The sequence below is a fragment of the Diabrotica undecimpunctata genome, chromosome 8 (genome assembly GCF_040954645.1).
Source record: "Diabrotica undecimpunctata isolate CICGRU chromosome 8, icDiaUnde3, whole genome shotgun sequence".
NCBI lineage: Eukaryota > Metazoa > Arthropoda > Insecta > Coleoptera > Chrysomelidae > Diabrotica > Diabrotica undecimpunctata.
This window is the reverse complement of record NC_092810.1, coordinates 118,106,926-118,129,836: the sequence shown is the minus strand read 5'-3', so window position 1 is coordinate 118,129,836 and position 22,911 is coordinate 118,106,926. Positions and strand designations below refer to the sequence as shown.

At 32.2% G+C, this 22,911-nt stretch overlaps 1 protein-coding gene across 2 annotated transcripts in view; it reads left to right on the top strand.

Moving 5' to 3' along the window:
• Positions 1-22,911, top strand: part of LOC140447912 (probable cytochrome P450 6a14) — a 72,248-nt gene that overhangs the window by 36,167 nt on the left and 13,170 nt on the right. Inside the window, exons 1-2 of one of the 2 annotated variants that reach the window (XM_072540836.1) lie at positions 7,971-8,456; positions 20,941-21,648. In XM_072540836.1, the coding sequence (XP_072396937.1) occupies positions 8,030-8,456; positions 20,941-21,648 (1,135 nt within the window). In that variant the 5' untranslated portion in view covers positions 7,971-8,029. Of the gene's footprint in view, positions 1-7,970; positions 8,457-20,940; positions 21,649-22,911 lie in introns of those variants that run through there. The other variant, XM_072540834.1, reaches the window with a different exon arrangement.

Below are 22,911 nucleotides of genomic sequence, written 5' to 3'. Positions count from 1 at the left end.
AGGAAGTGAAGAGGCGAATATTTATTGCAAATAAATGTTACCATGGCTTAATTAGACACCTAAGATCAGATAACGTCGCAAGAAAGACAAAATGCCAAATATATAAAACTAAGACCGGTACTCACATATGGCTCAGAAACCTGGACACTCACTAAAAGAGAGGAAACGTTGTTAGCCACCTTCGAAAGAAAAATCTTGAGACACGTATATAAGGGCACAAAAGAAAACGGAATATGGCGAAGACGATATAACTCTGAACTATACAAAATATACCAGGATCCGGATATTATAACATCCATTAAAATAGGATGGCTGCGTTGAATAGGACATGTAGAAAGAATGGAAGAAGGCGAAATACTAAACAAAATATTCAAACAGATGCCAGTAGGAAAAAGAACAAGAGGAAGAACGAAACTGAGATACTTAGAACAAATAGAAAATGATATAACAACCTTAAAAATAAAAAACTGGAGAAAAATAGCACGAAACAGATCAGAATGGAGAAGAATCCTGGAACAGGCCTAGACCCAAAAAGGGTTGTCGAGCCAGTGATGATGATGATGACTCTTTCAAAGTTATATGGGTCTATTGTAATAAAAAACCATAATTGGACGAGCAATATTGGCGGCAAAAAAATATAGATGTCGGTTATCTGAATGTAAGCCTTCTGAATTTTCTTCCACGAAAATTCTTTTCGTTCAAATACATTGACAACGTTAAAGATTAAGATGACGTAGTCAACTATCCTACAGTATTTTTGAGTTCGTAGGTATTGTATGAACTTCGATTTAACAATTTACAACTACAAGTAGGATTAGTTGTCATTATGCTGCTTAACATTAATCAACTTCGACTGTACAATGGAATGAGATTGTCTGTAAAAAGGCTAATATAATGTCATTGAGGCAACGATCATTAAGGAAAAATAGAAAGGAAAGGGTGGCTTGATCCCGCGCATACCGTTGATTCCAATGAATTTGCGCACGTCGGAAAACCGTTATCAGTGTATATTTATGCAACAGAAATAAAATAAAAATATTTTTTATCAGAAAGTATTAAATTTATTCAACTTTTTTCATTCATGATCTGATTGATTATTTTTTTTGTTTTTTTTTTCTGTTAACTTTTTAGACACAATATTTGATTCCAAGGAGGTATTAAGTTCGCCGGGTCAGCTGGTAATATAATTACGCCACAGCGTAAATGTTATTTTCATATTATAAATTCAATATAATAAAAATATATAAAACAATAAAATGCATATACAAACTTTTATAACACAATTTATACACAAATCGAATATCATATTTTATTAATACTTTTTTTGACTGAACTCAATAATCAATTATTCGACATTCCGTTCTTTAATCTAAAAATCTTTGTATTTTTTTAATTGGCTTGTTTTGAAATAAGTACTGTAATATAAATAACACTTTATCTTGTTATTAGTTTTATTGTATAATCAGATAATCATCAAAATGAATTTACAGATAACACAATGAGCTTTAACAATGCTTTAACACAATGCTTTAATTTTTATAATAAATAAAGACTAAGTGACACTTAAAATACAACATGAAAGGCCCCTAAAAATTTTGGATATTGGCCTTGGTATACAACAAACTCTTGTATTATGGGTACATAAAACTTCTAATAAGACCTGAAAGATGTGGGATGGGGCAGAGGATAGATATACAAAGTTTGTACGACTATAGAAATAGAGAAAAAGCAATGTCTTAGAAAGACAAGTACCTTTTAGGGGAGTAGGAGTGAGAAAAATATTTATAATATTATGTTAACGTCGTAGGAATCTACATTACTGACCATCACAGTTCACAGCTTGTAAGCCAGAAGTCACTACCAAGTTTTTTAGTGACATTAACCCTTTGACTGCCAGGCGAAATTATAAAAGGTTACGTTTACGCCAAAATGTTTTATCATTGAAATCCACATTTTTTATAATTAAGAAACGTATGGGAAGTCAGTTAAATTAATTTTTGTAAATTTAGTGTCATTTTAGAAAAAAAAATTGTGTGATAAAATGACGTACACGGCGTAGACTAGAACAAAATGGTTTGTACGCCGTGTACGCCTATATGACGCACACATTTTGGAGTGGGAAAGCATACTAAACTTCGCACGGTAAGACAGGTTTATGCAAGTCACTCAGTACGTTTTGAGTTACGGTTACGTTTAGTTGTATTTCGTAGTTCTATTGTTTGCAAGGTTATCTTAATTTGATTGTATTTTTTATACTGTTAGTGTATTAGTTATATTAGTTGGTATATTGTTAGTGTATCAGGACGATAAAATGTCTTGGAAAAATATATAAAAAAACAACAAGAACAACTAGAAATATTGGCAGCAGATATTGAGGAACATGAGTTGAATATGAGTATTGAGAGCGACATGAGCAACGACATTGACGATTCTGATGACTCGTTGGCGGATAAAAATTATTTCCCGGATAAAACAGAAACATCAGAAGGTGAAACTCGTCCATCGACTTCCAAACAAAAGGAAAAGGTAACGGATAGAAATAATAATAACAATAATTATAGGTAGATTTTATTATAAATATTTTGTTTAAGGAAATAAAATCGACCAATCAAGTTTAACGAAAATTCGTAAGAAGTACACCAGTAAGAAGTCTGAAGTCGAAAACATAGGTAAATTGGTATATTATCTTGATTATTCAATTTTATTACAAATAAAATCATTTTAGGTTGCCACAGCCCAGTAATATTTTCTAATTCGAAAGAATCGAGTTCCTCTGATACTTTTACTTCACACTCACAACAGCTATCACAGATAGAGAAGGAATTATTTCTGGTCGAACACAATAAAACATGGAGAAAGTGTTCTGGTAGAAATCTAAAAAAAAATGTCTTTGATAAAACTCACGGAATTCCCCCAGAAGTTATTGTGGATTTAACAACAAAAACTGAACTCGAGATGTTTAAATTATTTGTCAACGATGATCATCGACCTCATGATTTATGAAACTAACCACTATAAGCTCTCTTTGTTACCCATTTTCCATCCACTTCTGAATGTAGGTCTCTCCCAATTGCTTCCATCTTTCTCTATCTTGCGCCAATCTAATCCACTGTTTGCTTGCCACTGCTCTTATGTCACCTACCCATCTTTTTTGAGGTCTTCACATGCTTCTTGTTGTCGTCCTTGGTCTCCATTCTAGAATTCTCTGTGTCCACCTGTTGGCATTATATCGGGCTACGTGACCTGCCCAGCGCCATTTCATTTTTGTAATTTCTTCCACAATATCCTTAATCTTCGTTCTACGTCTTATCTCGGTGTTTCTAATCTTGCCTCTCAGTGATATTCCAAGCATGATTCATTGCATTGCTCTTTGCGTTGTTTCTATTTTTTTAGCAGATTTTTTGATAAGGCTACTGTTTCCAAGCCGTAGGTACAAACTGGTAGTATGCAAAATGTTATACACCTTTTTTTTTAAATTTACAGGAATGGAGGTGTTTTTCAAGATATATGCTAGTTTGCCCAAAGCGCCTTATGCCAGTTGTATTCTTTTAATTTCAGCAATCGTTATTGTAACCCTAAAAACTATTTAAGTGGAAGGATAAACGAGATGTCCTGATGTTTAGTACTGTTTACAACGATAATATGGCAAAAATATGTCAGCGACAGAAACCACTAGCGGTAGTAAATTATAATGTTGCTAAAGCCTTTATAGACCTTTCGGACCAAAGAGCTTCCTATTCTTCGGCTGTCCTAAAGGCTCTAAAATGGTATAGAAAAGTAGCTGTTGTCAATTCATTGTTTCTGTTTAATAAGAGCCATCAAAATAAACTATCTGGAGTAAAATTTAGAGAAAGGTTATGCAGTCAGTTACTTCACTATTCTAATACTGGCGACGATTGTAATATTTCAGAGACATTACGGCCATCAGACATAAGCTAGAAGTGGCGGAGAAAGAGGGCAAAGTCATTAGAAGTCGCTGTAAGAGCTGCTATACCAGATACTCTCAAGAGTAAGATAGAAATTATGCGCTAAATTCAGCCAAGACTTTTCGATATTATATGCCCTGGATGTCCCGAAAAACCCCGTATATGCCAAGATTGCTTTTATACTATTCACAAAATTGCTTGACTACATTTTTATTTTCTATGTTTTTGCATTATTAACTACGCTTATTCTTTTTTGTGAGAAAAATGTAAAATGTAAATTTTTTTTATTGAACCGATTTTTATTTTTACAAGCCGATTTTTTATTTTTATATAAATGCATGGAAACTGTGCGCGCTTTAGACACACAAGCAAAAATTGATGATACTACGTGTGCATCTTATCGATGCACATGGCGTTAAATGCAAAAGTCGTGTTCGTCGATATGATGCACAGGGCAGTTAAAGGGTTAACGATACCATTCTTTAATAACCAACTAGCTTATCTTTAAAGTATTAAACACGTGAGTGGTATAGCAAGTAAAAAAATTGCTTTTATTTCCTAATTTAATAACGAATTTGTGCCTTGGGTTTTAGACTGCTTGGTTTAGATTGCTCATTCTCTCAAGAAAACATTGATTACCTTAGTTAAAATACGTCTCGTAGATGAGAGAAACATATTAACTTACAAATAGTTCTGACTGAATATTAAAGTTTATAGATAAAAAGTACGAAAATTCTTTCTTCCAAAAATTGAAGCAAATTTTATAGTTTATAATTAAATATTACTAAGTGATACCCCGGTACAGTCTTGTAACGAAGAAAGTTTTTAATAAAGTTGAAGAAAAAACTAAATATGGCAGCAGTTGCAGGTTCTTTTCAATGTTAAGTATTTAGGAAAGAATAAGTTTTCTATAACTATTTATAGTTGCGCCACTTTACATTTAGATATACAAACAATAAGTAGATATTTGTATAATACGCAATCTCGATCCAATTTAATATTAAATAATACTTTATATTATTAAGTCATAATCTACTATTTACTGAATTTTTTGAAATACTGTTCCTCATCAGACTCTAGGTTTATTCATATCATATAGGAGAACGTGGTCTACATTCGGCCATAGGGAACATTCGGCTACTCCCAATATATCCGATTTACATTTGAATTAGGCGCCAATATCAACCCAAGCTGCTAGAAAAAACATCGTCCGACTTTGGCAGTGTGTTAGCACAGACGAGTTTTAATAAGTGGTACTTATTTTTTCGTCGTAATTTTTTACGTATATTAAAGGTAAGTTTTATGTGTTTAATTTTTTGCTTGATTTATGTTACTTTTGTTAATATATGTACCAATTGCCGTGCATATGATAGAACATTTATTACTTTTGTAATGTTAATAAAACATAACTTTCAAAACATTTCCTAGTTTTTCAATTTTATTTAATATTATTTTTAGAGCACGTGGGGAAGTTTCGGCTAACTGTTATGGGGAAGATTTAGCTAGTAGCCGAATGTTTCCCACGTACATTCTTTGTATATTGATCTTTTTTATATCTAAGTAAGTTATAATTTCTGTTTACTAATTTGTTCTAGATGCCTAGGAATTACACAAAAAAAACCAATCGCTGTGACATTAATGAAAATACCATAAAATTGGCCATTAAAGCCGTATTGGCAGGATGTTTGAGTCAATACAAGGCTGCCCGAGAGTATCAAGTTAAAAGACAAACCATACAGTCAAGAATGAAGGTTCTTTTAAAGAAAAAAACAAAAGAAGAGCTTTTGGCTGGATGGGATTCGGGCAATGAAAGTAAAGGGGAGGCTTCGTATACTAGCAAATATACAGCTCGTCAAGTTTTTACTTTGCATGAAGAGTTCGAGCTTGTAGCTTACATAAAAACGTGTTCCAACTTAAACTACAGGCTAAACTATAAGGATATAAGGAAACTGGCTTATGATTTTGCTAATGCTCTACCGAATACTACAGCACCAAACAGTTGGGAGTTGAATAAAATGGCAGGTTAGTTTATTTCATTTGTATATGTGTAAATTCAGGCAACTAAAGAAATAGTTTTTAGGTCTGGAGTGGCTACATTGCTTTATGAAAAGATATCACAACGATATCTTGCTTCGCATACCCGAAAATACAAGTATAAGTAGGTCAATGGCTTTTAATAAACCACTTATAGAAGATTTTTTCACCAAGTATGCCAGTGTCCTGGAAAAATACAAGTCGGAACAGATCCGGAATCTGGACTAGACTGGCATAACGAGAGTTATGCCACCTGCTAAAGTTGTTGCCGCAAAAGGCAAAAAACAAGTGGCTCTTATCTTTTTAGGAGAGAGGTGAACTTGTGACGTTCGTAGGGATGATTAGTGCTGCTGGTGGAGCAGTACCACCAGTCTTTGTGTATCCTAGAATTAGAAACCATAAAGAATATTTAGGCGGCGAATACCCAACATCTGCCATGGCGTTAGGGAATAAAAAAGGATGGATGACGTCTGACCTTTTCCCAAAGTACAAAAACACTTTACGAATTCTGTTAAATGTTTTGTGGAAAGCAAGGTACTTCTGCTCGTGGACAACCACGAATCACACATATCTGTAGAAGCCATTACATTGTGTGGAGAAAAGGGGATCGTTTTACTATCTTTTCCACCTCATACGACACATAGAACTCAGCCACTAGATTTTGCCGTATTTGGACCGTTTAAGTCCTATTTAGCTACAGCTCAGCATGACTGGCTACTTTCAAATCCTGCGAAAACCCCTACAATTCGACATGTGGCGCGTTTGACTAAGAAGGCATATGAATGTGCATTCAAAATTAAAAATATAACCAGCTCGTTTAAAAATACTGGTCTGTGGCCAATAAATCGACTTGTATTCAGTGATACAGATTTTATGCCAAGCGAGGTAACCGATAAACCATTAATGGAAAACAAAGACGTTAGTTCTATTGATACTAACTAACTAACTATTGATACTAATAACTAACCTACCTTTATAATTAATTTGCATTAACTAAAAAAGATAACATTCCCTTGCTTTTCTTAGATACATCTCAATAAGATATAATAATACATGAACAATAGAATATAATTAAAAAAGAAAATCAAAATAATATTTTCTTATACTGGGATTGAATTTCATTCGTTTTTACCAATGAACCTTAACGATATATAGATTCATAAGAACTACTTGAAATTGTCAGCGCATGCGTTCTGGCTAAAACAGAACCTCACTTTTAAACTTTCTAACAATCAAAAATTTAGTTATTGCCGACAATTCAAAGAATTACCTGCTTTTAAATGTAGTTACATTGGGTTTTTCGATTAACCTTGGGTAAACCTTTGCGTTTTTAAGTTCAAAGCTACCATACATTTCAAACCTTAAAAAAAAACTTTTTTGCATATAGTAACAAAAAACACCAGTATGTTACTAGCAAAGTTTTTTAATATTCTAACTCTACAATTCGAGTTACGGTAAGATCAATAATTTTTTTAATAGATAATATATGGTAGCTAATTATAATTTATTCTCTTTCAGCCCTGAAGAAGCCAAATTAATTCTCTTTGACGAAAACGTTCGGCGAAACAATTGATACTCATTAGAGTCTTTCTTGCAGATTTCCCCAATATTTAAGAGTTTACTATTTAACTTATCTGCAAAGATTAAATTTCTTTTCTATATATATATATATATATATATATATATATATATATATATATATATATATAATATATATCTATTAGGTTAGACTTTATAGATGTTAGTGTTTGTTGAATTTCATTTGTAATGGCAGACCATATAAAGCAATTACAAGAGAATTAGCATTATATGCAGTTGAAAATATGCATAATTTTGGACACATAATTGTTTTTATTTAAAGCTACATTATGTGATTGGACATAGTGAAAATACGTTTCAAGTGAAGCTATTAATTGTATATAAATATTTAAGATGGTGTAATAAAACATTGTCCTGACCTGTATTATCAAGGTAAATAACAAGTGCGTATTAAATTATGCATTATCTAAAAATATATGAAATGATGCAGTTGCGTTTTATTGCACACAAGTAACAGCAAGGCTACTAAAATGATGTATTTAACGACATTCTCGTGTATAGCATTTTGTATAGGTATAGTGTATTTATATTTAAAATGGAAGGTCACGTATTGGAAACGGGTAGGACTGGAATACATAGAGCCCCATTTAATTTTCGGTAACATTAAAGACCTGGTTCAACAAAGGATATCAATGGGGGATCAGTTACGTAATATATATAATAAATTTAAAGCGCAAGGACTAAAGCATGGTGGTATATACTTTTTCTTCGTTCCCATCTATGTTCCCGTTGACTTAGATGTTATTAAAAATATTTTTGTACGAGATTTTGAATATTTTGTGAATCATGGTATATACAAAAATGAAGAGTTTGATCCTTTATCTGGACATCTCTTTGCTTTGGAGGATGATAAATGGAAAAAACTTAGAGCCAAATTGTCACCTACATTTACATCTGGTAAGGTAATTTTTTAAATTATTTTAATCTACTTTCCTCTTGTTCTTCTTAGAGTTTTATTATTAAGCTAATGGTAAAATAATTTTATTTAGTGCAAAAATATTCTAATTTCTAGGTTTTATTTTGTACATTATTTCTTTTCCTTTATTAACGTTTTAAAATACTTACACATGTGTTTAACATTTAGTCGATCCACTATATTTTAGGAATATAAGTATATCTTGAATGCACCCAGTCTCTTTGTTGTTGCCTCATACTCCAGTCATTTGGGCTATACACCTTCCAATTTTGTCGGACTGAACCGATTCACTTAACATTTGATGAGTTGATGAAAAAGTGCTCAAACAACAAAAGCTATTTAACACCGATGTGTGCTTTCGCCCCATGGGTGATTGCCACCACCTCTAGTGGGTGGAAATTATTTTGCTCAAAATAATTGGTAGAGGGATCAAAGAGTATTCAATTATAACCAGGTGTGGTTCTATAGAGTTTTTTCAGAGTCAATACTGTTTGAGCTATTTATGGCTAAAAACAGTGAATTTTAAATGAAAAAAGTCACGGTTTTTGCACGTGATGCAAAAAGTATACAGAACAAACATCAAGTTTATAAAAAAAATGCGGTTTATTTTTTACAAAATATTCTAGTTTCAATACAAGTGAGATATGGTGGGTGAAAGTGGGCTTTTTTTGCAAATATTTGAATAAATGCATTTAACGTTAGATTATAAGGAAAGGGTTGATTTTTCGGGGGTGATAATGGTTAGGGTGAGTTTTTTATAGTCCATGATGAGATCTTTAGAATGAGTACTACAAAACATCATTTGCATCTAAACTGAGTAAGTTACAGCTCTTAAAAATTAAACAGGAAAATATATTAAGGAAAAAAGGGCAGCATATGTTAACCTTAGATCCACCAGAATCAAAATTATTTGTTTTGCTGCTACCCCCAGTTTCGTGTGGTTCAAATCCTAATTTTTCCAAACCTGGAGATAGTTTGGCTTTCTATAGAATCTTATCTTGTAGCCCTTGAATTTACCATTCAAATGGATATATAGACATATATCAAAACTTAAAAATTAACTGACTTATTGAACAAAACCCAATGATATTTTTGGGAGATAATTTTAGAACGTGAAAAAACGTATTTTGAAACTCTCACATATCTATAGTACGCATAAGGCCGGCTTTGCACATGGGATCCAACGTTGTGTCAATTGTGTTCCCAAGTTCGGTAAGGCATCCACACATTGTGTTAAGTATTGGAGCGATATCAATCTGTTCTCTCTAGAGCCAACGTCAACATGTTCGACATGGAAATTGCAGCGCCTGCGACTGTCGTCATAGTGGGTGCATATAATTATATTTTGCTACAAAAAAGGCAAATTTTACAGCATTTTTCTACAGCGCTACTTAAAGCTACTAGATCTTTAGAGATGCCGTATTTGGCAACTACAGACTAAATATGTAAGTGTAAACCTGACGCAAAAGCTCTAAAGTTCATTTATTCTTTTATTAACTCAATTCCCAAATTTCTGAGCCTTCTATATTTACTATATTCTACATCAAACGACACTTTATTCAACAGCCAATATATGGAAGTACAAATTTTAAAAGTTGCATGACCACACGACGGTAGTCTATTAGGACAAAATGATCTATATTTCAAAATTAAAAGTACATATATAATTTTGTAAAATATTTAGATAAGTACATTTTTTTGGGTGTGTGAAAGGTCCTGAAAAAACAGATATGTATATTGTTTATTAAAGTAAGAAATAGCCTTTTGAGCATAAATCCCGTTCTGATAGATTACCGACGTGTATCGGAGTCTTAATCCTAAACAACACAACGGAAGTGACTCAACCCAACGTCAACACCAGTATTGGCGCAAAATTGGCTCCAACACAGTTTTGTCGATACACACATTGGACGAACGCTGTTGGGGCCAACGTTGGCCAACCAGTGTAATAGTTTTGTAGATAAATATCTCGGCAACGACAATGACATTTCAACGACAGCACGTTAAGCCGTTGTCCCCCTGGTCTAGTGTACAACGACACTATTTAAAACTATTTTTAACGTTCCAGTCATCTTTGCAGGTAATTTATATGAGCTGAAGAGTTTAAACTAAATAAATATCGTTTTATAAGCGAGGAATGAGCTTTTAGTTATCTAAAGGGAAAATTAAAATATTTTAATCCATAAATAGGCTTTCCAAGTTATTTTTTCGCATAAAGGGATGCTTTCTAGGGGTTAAAAACTTGAAACCAAAATTCGCCATTTATCTAGATCATCGCTTAAAACAACAACAATATTTTCCCCGTGCGATGCATCCCGTGTGCGATGGTGTTTTACCTCGAGACTGGGGAGCAAAGTAGTCGCAGTCCAAATCTTGTAATCCAAATACTGTAAGTATTCTTGTGTATTTTTCAGTTTATCACTGTGTGTGACTTATGTTCAATATACAAATCTACAGCAATGGCATACCTGCAGCCCTATGCCATCTTCTTAGTTTATTCACGGGTGTTAAATTTCTACCCTTTTCACACCTGGTCTATATGTCCACATGACCTCTCTTATTAGTTATTGAGACGTACCCTGTTAAGACTGAACATGCCCTTACATATTACTTGAAGATTTTAGAATTACATATCCTTCCTTATTTTCCTTTTAGTTTTAGTTTATATATATATATATATATATATATATATATATATATATATATATATATATATATATATATATATATATATATATATATATATTATAAATACTAGTGTCCAAAATTAAGGCACCACCTTAAAAAGACCATAATTTTGAAACTATATTTCTTCTGAACCCTTAATTGAATTTCGATGATTTTTTTCACATTGTAGGTATATTTTTAATGAATTACCATATTATTGTTTTTTGAGAAACGTTAACGTTTTTCCTACATACGGGGTGTAAAAATAACACCCTGTGAAATGTATTAATTGTCATCCTTAATTGTATTTATTAGTTAATAAGAAATTGTAAATATAAATTTTAAACAATATAATGTACTAACCATAGAAATAAGATGAAACTTTATCAAAAAAGCAATTTGCGAACACACCAATCATGTAATAAACCTTTTAATACGAAAAAAAAATAAATAAATAAAAAAAAATATGTAAAACAAAATAAAAAATATATATACATATTATATACAATATCAAAAAAGTAATATAAGGAAATAAAAAAAAATAAAAACAAAGAAAAAAATAAAAATTAAAATAAAAATTAAAAAAAAATCACAAACAAACAAAAAAAGAACAGTCAAAACAAGTCAACTAAGTTAACTTACATTTAATACTAACTCGAACTCTGTTGTTCCGTGAATACAAATTACAAAATAGTCTGGTCAATTGGCTATGCCAAGGCCATTAAAAAAAAGCTTTATTCTTTCTCAACACTTTTATAAAAAAAATAATCTCGATATCTCTATTATCAAAAACCAAAAATACGTTCAAGACACAACGTTCGTTATTTTATTGAATTTTATTCATTAATGGAAACAGTTACTTATGTGTAAATGTGTAAACCGTTGATATTTTCCAGAAAGCATTAATATAGTGATTTATTAGAAAGATATATGAAAAAAAAATCAATAAAATCCAATCATCCATTTAGAAAAAAAAAAAAATAACTTCAAACTTATGGTACATTTAAAGTGGTGCGTTAATTTTGGACATTAGTGTAAATACTGCGCGGCATAAGTTGGGGACATTGCCTAATATAAATGGTTGGTAACGGTACTTCGCTCTGCATCAATTATTTGTATGCAAACAACTAAAAATTATTATAGTTTTTAAAAAATATGAAAATTTAAGATCTTATAAAGGGAATTAGACCAAAAACATTGTAAGTATTTACAAAGCACCTGTACAGCCATTTAAAAAGACCTTTGTTCTCTCAAATGGGATATACAAATATAATTCTTAAATAACTATGTACTAACTACATAAAAACTCACATTATGAAATGTGTTTTGTCGTATCGGAACTAGTAACTATGTGGAATTTATATAGTTACTAGTTGTAATCTAATATTGCACAATATTGCGCAATATGGCGCAATGTTAGTCCGAACGCTCTTTGTTTGGATCTCGTCTTAAAAAAGACGAGATCTGTTGTTTACTCTTGTAGGGGTGAAGAAATAAATCAACAATATTTGGTAAAAAAAAACTCAGCCACAGATTTAAAATACAGATTATGGACTATGCCAGACTTGCGTGGATCACCCTGTACATTCAAATTTATGTTTAAAAAGTGCACATATAATTATGATGTAACTAGAGCTAGAGAAGGCAGTACATTGTATAAAATGTATTATTATATTATTTTGTATTAATATAATATGTATTCTTAGATTTCACATTTCAATTGAATTAAATTCAATAAAAACATAGCTTTTATATCACTTCAAGTATGCTTTTAGTTATTTAAATAAACAAAACACTTAAGACCATATAAAATATTCATATTAATATAGTTTTTATTCTGGCAATACTCAGAGATAGCCGGTGATGTAATACATATTTGGTGAAGTGTCGTTTAAAACGTATAAACACAATAATTATTATTAACCCGGCCTATATAGACATTTGAAATAAAAAAAATTACCACCTTAAGTACCTTACCACCTGTAGGGTAGTGTACTCGGCATGTTTTTTTTTATCGTGATTTCCCCTGTAGGCCTACTCCACTAACTGCTTTGACAATTTTAAGAGAATTTAAAGAAACAATAATACCGGTCATGTTCTAGATATTACCTTATTATTGATATTGATTATTGATATTGCTATTGATTATTTGGTTAACTATTGTTTTGATTTCTTTAGATATTTTAATCAAATTTATATTCTTGAAAGTCTACTTCAACAGTCAAGTCTTCTTCGATTTCATCTTCTTCCTCTTCCTCTTGCTGGATGTTCAAAAATTATTTAAATGTGACTGAGTCATTGGTCTCTTTATGAAAATCACAGGAGTCCTCCTCTGCTGTACTAAACTGGACATTTAGCAAGACTGACCAGGGCCGCCGCTACCATGTGTGCCAAGTGTGCATCGTACACGGGAGGCCAACAATATGGGCGGCCGAAAGCAGTCCACTGATGATAATACTTTTTTAAAACTAAAATAAATTCAAATAATTAAATAGTAATGATTCAGATTATTCTGTGAACTCTAATATTCCAAACAATAATAATTATTCAGTACGTGATAATACTCAAATGCGTTTCATTTATAATGTATTCTTCTTTTTTATCCTAATCTAAAAAAATGTCAGAAAATATTATTTACTGTATGAACTGCCGCCCTTTTGGAGGTACAGTCATAAAGCAGTTTCGGGAATACTTTTTAATTCAAAGCGACTGGCGACTTTCGGACTTCAGTTATCTGGGATTTTACACGTAGATACTTTACAAGAATTTAGGCAAGTGGTTGTAAAGTTTCTGTTTTAATATTGTTCCTATGGTTATGTTTATAGATGGGTTATTATGTCTTATGTTCAGTCTTAGTTGAGAATTCGATGAATTTAGACACTCTTTTGATAAACGATTTTGTTTGTAAAATATAGTAGTGTACCCGTTTCTGTTGCACAGTAGGTACTGTATTTCGAAGTAACGTCGAGATCAGAGCAATTTTATTCGTATACGCGTTACGGCTACATATTATTTGGAGAAACATTATTTGGACAACTTATTTGAAGTGTTTTTGTATTTATTTTGTTAAATTCTTTATTAAATTAAATTTTTATCTAAACAATGTTTAGCTTTTAGAGGATCATCCAATAAGTTATTTGAACCAAATAATGGAAATTATTTGCATTTAGTTGAAATGATTTCTAAGTTTGACGCTCTATTATCAGAGCATCTTCGTCATGTGGAATCCAAGAGTACAAATATACCACATTATTTAGGATGACAACATCAAAATGAATTGATTGTTTTATTGGCAAACTCTGTTCAGGACGTTATCCTAAAACAAATTCGAGAATCTAAATATTTTTCTATCATATTAGATTGTACCCCAGATATAACGCACGTAGAACAAATAACAATTGTAGTAAGATGTGTTTCAACTTCAACACCAGTTCAGATATTTGAATACTTCTTGGGCTTTTCTCCTGTAACTGTCGTAGCTGGACAAGGTCTGTTTGAATTTATAGAAAATAATTTAAATGAATTAAATATAAATATTAATAATTTGCGCGGACAGGGTTACGATAATGGAGCCAATATGCGTGGTAAACACATTGGATTGCAGAAGAAAATCTTAGACAAATACCCTCTAGCATTTTTTATTCCCTCTGCGCATAGTTTCAATCTGGTAATGAATGATGCAGTAAAAATAAGTTTTGACTCAGTGGAATTTTTTATACTGTACAGGAACTATATGTATTTTTTTGTTCTTCCAATATTAGATGGAACATTTTATTAAAGCACCTTCCAAAGTTGATATTAAAAGCATTGTCGGACACGCGATGGGAGAGTCGGATCGATGCAATCGCACCATTAAAAACCCAGATTAGTGAAATATATGATGCTTTAGAAGAATTGCAAAATGGCAACACAAGGGATATGAATACTAGGACTTTAGCAAAATCCCTCAAAAATAAAATTTGGAAAGTCAAATTCATGTATTCTGTTTTAGTGTGGCAAGGTATTTTAAATAAAAAGCGTGGTTAGCAAAATCCTTCAAAGTCCAAAATTTGACATAAAATCTTCACTTGATGCACTTGATAATTTAAAAAATTATTTCATAACCAAACGTTTTGATAAACATTTTCAAAATTTTGTAATCGAATCCAGAGATATATCTACAAAAGCTAACATAGAAGAAGATTTCCCTAGCTCCTCTACCGAACGAATTAGAAGAAGAAAAGTGCATTTTGAGTATGAAGGAGCTGATGAACCTATTTTATCTCCGGAATTGTCATTTAAAATAAATTTTTATTTTAAGATTTTAAATGCTGCCATAACAGCAATTGAAGAACGGTTCCAATTACTTCAACAGCACACAGACATTTTTAGTGTAATATATGGCATAATTAAAGTTAAAAACGATGATGAACTTAAAACCAATTGTGAGAAAGTGAATGAAGCCCTTACAGACATAAACAGCTCAGAGACTAACATTAATGCAACCGATTTATATGAAGAAATTAAAGCTATTCAACCATTTTTTTCCGCAGAAAAAAGTCCTAGTGATATTCTTGAATATATTTGCGAAAATAATCTTGTATCAACATTTCCCAACCTAACTATAACAGTACGTATATTCCTAACTCGACCTGTTACTATAGCTACAGGTGAGCGGTCATTTTTAAAACTTAAGATTATTAAAAACTATTTGCGATCCTCAATGAAGCAAGATAGACTTTTTGCTTTAGTAATGTTATCTAGAGAACATGAAGTGTGTGCGACATTGCACATTAAAGATATTGTCAAAAAGTTTTCCGAGACGAAAGCCCGAAAAGTTCGTTTTTAGTTTTTTTTTTGTATTTATGTTTCTATTCACGGTTTATTTTAATTAAATGGACGCGGACGTTTAAATTAGGATATTAGGATGGGATATTAGGATATACGTTAGGATAATACATGGACGTTGGATCATGGAGATTAGTCTAAATGTTCAAGTAAGTATTTATCTATTTACAAATTATTATTGTTATATTGTGCATCTTCTGCATATTTCTTTAAATAATAGTATGTATGTCTAAAGTGTTGGAAGGGGGGCGGCAAATATTAAGTTGCACACGGGCAGCCAATACCTTAGCGGCGGCCCTGAGACTGACCTTGGCTGTTGGTACACGATAGAGAACACAGCAACCCGACTTTTTTACATACACATTTGGCACTACAACATTTTTTGGAATTGCAAAAAATAGGGTTAAGGAGTTTTTCTGGGGCAGGTGAGAGTAAGGTTTTAATCGGTTCTAGAGTATTATCTATTAATTTCCAACCCCAGTCTTCTGGATTCAGTTCATTGCCTAGCCATGTTTGAACTTGATAATATACTCAATACAAATGTTAAAAAGCAGATGCTGGTGTTGGAGGAAGACATGATAGTTGTACTTGTTTCTTGTTTCGCGTATTTTTTACAAAAGTAAAATAGTGTTAAACTGTTATAAAAAGTGTTACAACTGATTTTTTTGGAGCTACATAAATCGCAAGAAGAAAACGAATTCCTTCCGTAATTATTGTTTGCGGTGTGGAATCAAGTTCTGTAAAAACTTTACAGCAGTCTGTCAAATCTTTTTTTTTTCGAATAATTTAAGTACTGACGTTTTGCCTTTTCTGTACATTTCTGACGTATTGTCGCAGCCGGTTATCGTATGTAAAAATAAAATATACTTTTGGCATTTGGGAGCAGCCGATAAACTTTTCGAAGAATATATCTCTGTTCGGTGTTGAGCCCTTCCTGGTTTCAGAAAATAAATAACTTTATCTACTGAAGTCCTTGCAGTAAGCAGTACTAACAAATCAACATCTTCACCAACTACAATTGTTGTGTTTGTTGCCTTGAATTTTTTAATTGCTGTCTCAGTTATAAGGACATCTGCGTCATTTTTGATTTGTTTCACTTCAATATTCGCAGCTGTTAATTTTTCAGTTAGCATGGAAATAAAACGAGATTTATTATTAATGTTAGCGAAAAATTGTTGTTGATTTGCTGGAACTGTTGTATTTTCATCAAAGTATTTATTGCATTTCATGCAGCTTTAATATTCTTTGTCGAGTCACTGTAGCCGTCAAATACCACTGTCACTATAAGCCCATAACGTCTATGTAGATACTGAATATATTTATCAAAATAACGCTAAAGGTTTCTTCTCGATCCCACACAACGTGATGTAGTAGGTACCCTCCATCAATAGTGTAAGTAGCGTTTCTACGATCAACCTTAGTATTGACTGATTCAAAGGAATCATAAATTGCTAACCTTGTTGTTTTACGCATTTCAGCTGCATCGAAAAGTGATAAGGGGTAAGGTACTAATTCATACTCAAAAAATTTTTGAATCTCATTCTCAAAAGCTTCAGTGATACTTATGCGTTAAAATAATAATACAGGATCTATAGCTACTTCTTCTTTGTGCACTTTCACGGTGCTACTCGCAGCTAAAAGAGAGAGTACTTTTTAAGAGCATTTTAATTTTATATTATTAAATGTTTCACCTGTCATTTTAGACATTGAAGTAATCTCAACCTCACGAGCTTTATGGCAATTAAGCTTATCATCATCAACAACTACAGAGGCAATAGACATGATTTTATTAATTATAGAAATAGGATCATGTGATGAAAACTAGTGTAGAAGTTTTTTAATATCTTTAGCATCTTTTTTGAGCCGCGAGTCACTTGTATCTACATGCTGATTTGTTGTGTCTATTCGAACATTAGCAAGAACTTGCAACCCCTCACACACAGTATACATTACATGCATTCCCTAAACCCATTTATTTAATTTAACATCTGTTGAAGTTCCACAACAAAGTTTCAGAACGTCGAACAGTAAAAAATCTAGAATCCATTACCTCGTTCAATTGAAGCATGTCTTGTAAGTACAAATGCGCATACTTAGCATAAGATAAATGTCCAGATGCATGAAAATAAGGCAGCATTTCTTAACCGCAGTTCAAATGTGCTTGCCAATCTCCCATACGTTCTGCTCGTATAAACTGCTTTGTAATGGAAACCATCCGAAAGTATTTTACCCATAATTGTGTTGGCCCTCGTTTCTGATATTCAATTAATTTGTTATTAAACTGATCAAGTAATTTTCCATATATTTTATCATCTTCTTCAATTATGAAAGAATGTTATTTAAAATATTTTTAGCGGTAATAATAAAATTTGCATCCATTTCATCATCCATATCGAGTTCTTGTAATATTCTTAATGCTAAAGTGAGTTGAAGTATTGTATGAGATCGAACTGCTCTCGCGTAAGCATGGCCATTAAGTATTTTCTCTAAAGATTTTGGCGCATAAACTTCAGCGAGTACTTAATTTAAACCACTTCCTTGCATAATATAACCGATCGCTCCAAAAAATGAAATAGGCAAATAAAATCCTCCTAGTCTTATTATTATATTCGATACTTCAGATCCTTCAGGTCCAGGGGCAGCAGATACAATCTCGAAAGCTTTCGCATACAGAGGTTGATCAAAAGTAATTATACATACAGAATGACGGTATTAGATTTTTGTTTTGATAAAGTGCAGCAGAATTCGGTTTCGCTAAGTAGAAATCGTTTGATTTCTCTTTTTGTTAATTATACATACTTTGTAGTTATAACGAAAGAACAAAGTAAAGTTGTGTGTATTGTATTGTAATTACTTGCTGGTTGATGAACAAATGGCAAAAATGTAATTTTTCACTTAAAAAAATCTATATTATTACTCGTCACGCATTCAATGTAACCAGTCCAATCAGGTAGAGAAAAATTAACTTTTTTCAAAAAAAAACTTTAGATTCACTTTCATAATCAAAATTTCGCACATTTATTTTGCTGTACCCAACCACAGCAGAGTTTTGATAGACCTGTATGCAAAACCTGCTGCAAAATCTTTTGCCGAAAGAACTTCAGTTACTCGTGGCATTGACTCTTCTTATAATACTGAATTTTTGGGAGTCACAATTTGAATACTACCCATTATATGAAGCGTTCCATTGCCGTCCAAAGTATTTACATTAATGTCAGCATTGTCTGCAACATATTGGATGAATGTGCCTGTTTCTGGTGGTAAAATATGAGGTGGATGACTGAAAACTGCTGCTGCTTCATAGTTCATTGTTTTACTGTAAGAGGCGCATAAACCAAGAGACGAAAATATTTGTATGAGACGTTTCGAAGCAAACCGCCGGTGAAAAAAAACTGAAAGACCCAGCTGTAGTTTAGATTTAAACGTTCTAGGCCGAACAGCTGTCATGATGCAGTGGCTAATATTCGTACAAACTAATTTTAAATTATCTAAATTATAACAGTTGTTTTTTAAAATGACTTGTTCCAAAAAGTATTACAATAATTCGGAAATATCGTTATTTATATCCTCGAACATTCTATCTGATGGGGAATACATAGTATTATCAAAAACACAAGATTGAATATCTTCACGAACAATTGCTGCTGCGGCTTTCAAAGTTTTTAACCGCTTGTCTTTTTCATCCAAGGCTTTTTCCAGGCTTTTCTGTAATAATAATTCTACTACCATACTTCAATTTCAATCGTATTTTTATAGTTCTGTCATCTAAAACTACATCTTGACAAAAATTCCTTAATTCATCCAACGAAAACTGGCAATCATCACTCGTTTCTATGAATTGAAACATTTACTCCATCGCAGAGTTTACAGTTTCATCTTGTGGACTGCCAATTTTACGACCAGTATTAGGTTTAATAAAGATTTGTAGCAACTGTCATGGTATTTTGCATCAGCAGCGACTAAATCATACTCAAAATTAATACGTTCAAGAACAGCCTTCGAAACATCATCAGAACGATCTTTAGCTAATTTCAACAGGGATTCTTTGAATTTTAGTGTAGTCACGTTACGAATTATTTTTCGAAGATGCTGTGCTTTCTTTTTCTCAGTTTCTTCATTGGCTTCTTAAATACTCAATAAACTCATCACCTCTCGCGACACTAGCCTCGATTAAATTTGGCATTCTACGATCAATCACAACTCTTTTAGTTTCACTTAAAAGTTTATTGCAAATAAAGCAAAACTGAGACATTTTTAAAACTATAAAATTGTACAAATAACGGTAACGGTACTAAATGGTAGACACTTGTAATAAGTACTTATATTCACTTGAACTGAACGTTTAGCACTAAACAAAACAGATAATATGAACAAGACCTACGGACAATACTGTAGCCATTGCTTACAATAGACAATCTGTTCTTTTTAAACAATGGTATAGCCAAATGTTTTTTAATTCCACGTGGATAGAGGAAATTTAGTTTGGGACTGATTATCTTAAGACGAAATAGTTTCAGAATAGTATAATATATTAAAAGAGACACAAATATGCATTTATACTTGTCTTAAGTGCCACATTTGTATATACGTGGCTTATATTATTATGTGTATATAATGTATAAAGTAACTTTTAAACTCGCGATAACTCAAGAATGGTACCTCTTAGGAAAAAAATTTGAGGTTTTGATAAAACTTACCGTTTTCGAGAAAAATCCAAAAAAATCTCAAATTTTGACATTTGACCCCGAATAACTTTTGTTGCACACATGGGATCGATGGGTACTGTTAAAACTTTATTTGTTATGGTAAACTCTAGCTCTCCACCAAAATTTGGCTCTCCGGCAATTTTTGTTATTTTGCCAACTATTTTGATGTTTATGTTGACCGGATTATATAAAAGCCGGCTATCTTGAGACCATTAAGATACAAACCACAAAAAGTATAGCTTATTAATTAATTTTACATTTTTAGGAAAAATTAAAATGATGTTTCAAACACTTTGCTCTACATCTAAAGAATTATATGGAGTATTAGAAGATCATGCTAGATTTAATGATGTATTAGATATAAGAGACTTATTAGCCAGATTTACAACAGATGTCATAGCATCAGTTGCATTTGGATTAGAATGTAATTCTCTTAAAAATCCAAACGAAGAATTTAGGCATAAAGGACGCAAGTTATTTGATTTAACTCCTATTGAACGTTTTAAGGACACACTTATGTTTATGTTTATACTACCGTTGAAAGTTATAAATTTTTTTAATTTAAAAATATTTCCCAAAGATGTTAATACTTTTTTTCTAAACGTTGTACAAAAAACTATTGATTACAGAGAAAAAAATAAGATTAGCCGAAAGGACTTTATGCACTTGCTGTTGCAATTGAAAAATCGTGGAAAAGTTGCCGACGACCAGTTTATATTTAAACAAGAGGGTGAGAAAGATGGCACTGATTTTATAACTTTCAATGAATTAGCAGCCCAGTGTTTGCTATTTTTTGTTGCTGGTTTTGAAACGTCGTCAACAACTATGAGTTTTGCTTTGTTGGAGTTAGCTAGAAACAAAGATATTCAGAATAAACTTAGAGACGAAATTAAAAGGGTGTTGAATAAGCACAATAATGAATTGACTTACGATGCAATAATGGAAATGAAGTATTTGGAACAAGTGATTTATGGTAAGTCTCTCTATTTTCTAATAATTATATACTAGTTATACAGATACGGTCAAATAAATATAAAAGATAATAAGCAAAGATTTTCCACTATGGTTTGATTTTTAACTAGGAGTAAACAAAAAAGACAAATTCACATCCAAGAAAGTTACTAGAAATGTCACCAAATATATCTTCTTTTTTGGTTGATTATCTCGGCCTTGCGGTAATCCAGTAATCAGTATCGGACAATCTCACACGTCGATTCTAACCTAACTTTGCTTGTTTATGTTTGAATAATAATTTTTTCCAATTCACTTCCAATATATAGTCCGTCTAGAAAGTATCCGGAAAAAAAAAGCAGAATTAAAATTTTACGGTATTTATTTTTATCACTTAAAATACAAAATTTTAACAAATAATTCATCTTATTTATTTATACAACCTCCATTTAAATCTACACACTTAACTAAACGTCCAGGTACACCCTACACTAGGTCAAGGCCATAATTTTCGGTAATGGTGTTCCAGGCATGTAAAACTAACCAAATCAAACCTCCTTTATCTCGTGGCGCTGCTCGCTCGACTTCAATCTTCATCAGTCCCCATATGTTTTCAATGGGGCTAAGATCTCGAGATGCTACTGGCCACGGAATTGTTGCCAATTCGTGTTCTTGCATCCAAGCTTGAGTATACGCAGAAGTATGGCATCTTGCATTATTTTGTTGAAAACGCCACCCCTCTGGATATAAAACATGAGCCGTTTAAAAAAAACCATTTAGGATGTCACAATATTTCGCACTATCAACAGTACCATTAACTATACAGAGAGGTGTAGCACCACGCTGAGATATTGCTCCCCAAACCATTATTTTAGTGGGAGATTTGGAAATTTGAAAGGTAACATTTTCTCTTGATAAGACTTTTAGATGATTTGCATATGTAGCCTTTTCAGTGCCATGCAGACAGTTTCTGGGCACACTTTTATTCTTTGTTGATTTCCAAATCTGTTCGCTATTTTTCGAAACCCTAGGCGCGGATTTTATCGTCCTAAAGCCACTAAAGCATTTAAATTGTTTCCGCGAATCTTACGCGGTCTACCCGAAACTGGTCTATGTCTCATATCTATGCTATTTTTTATCCTCTTTATTGTCTCATACACTGCACTTTTTCCAAGTTCAGTCAATTGCACTAACTTTTTAACGTTTCGGACACTCTTTCTATATAAATATTCCACCACTTTTCTTTTTTCTACTTGCGACATGATTTCACAAATCTTAAGTCTGT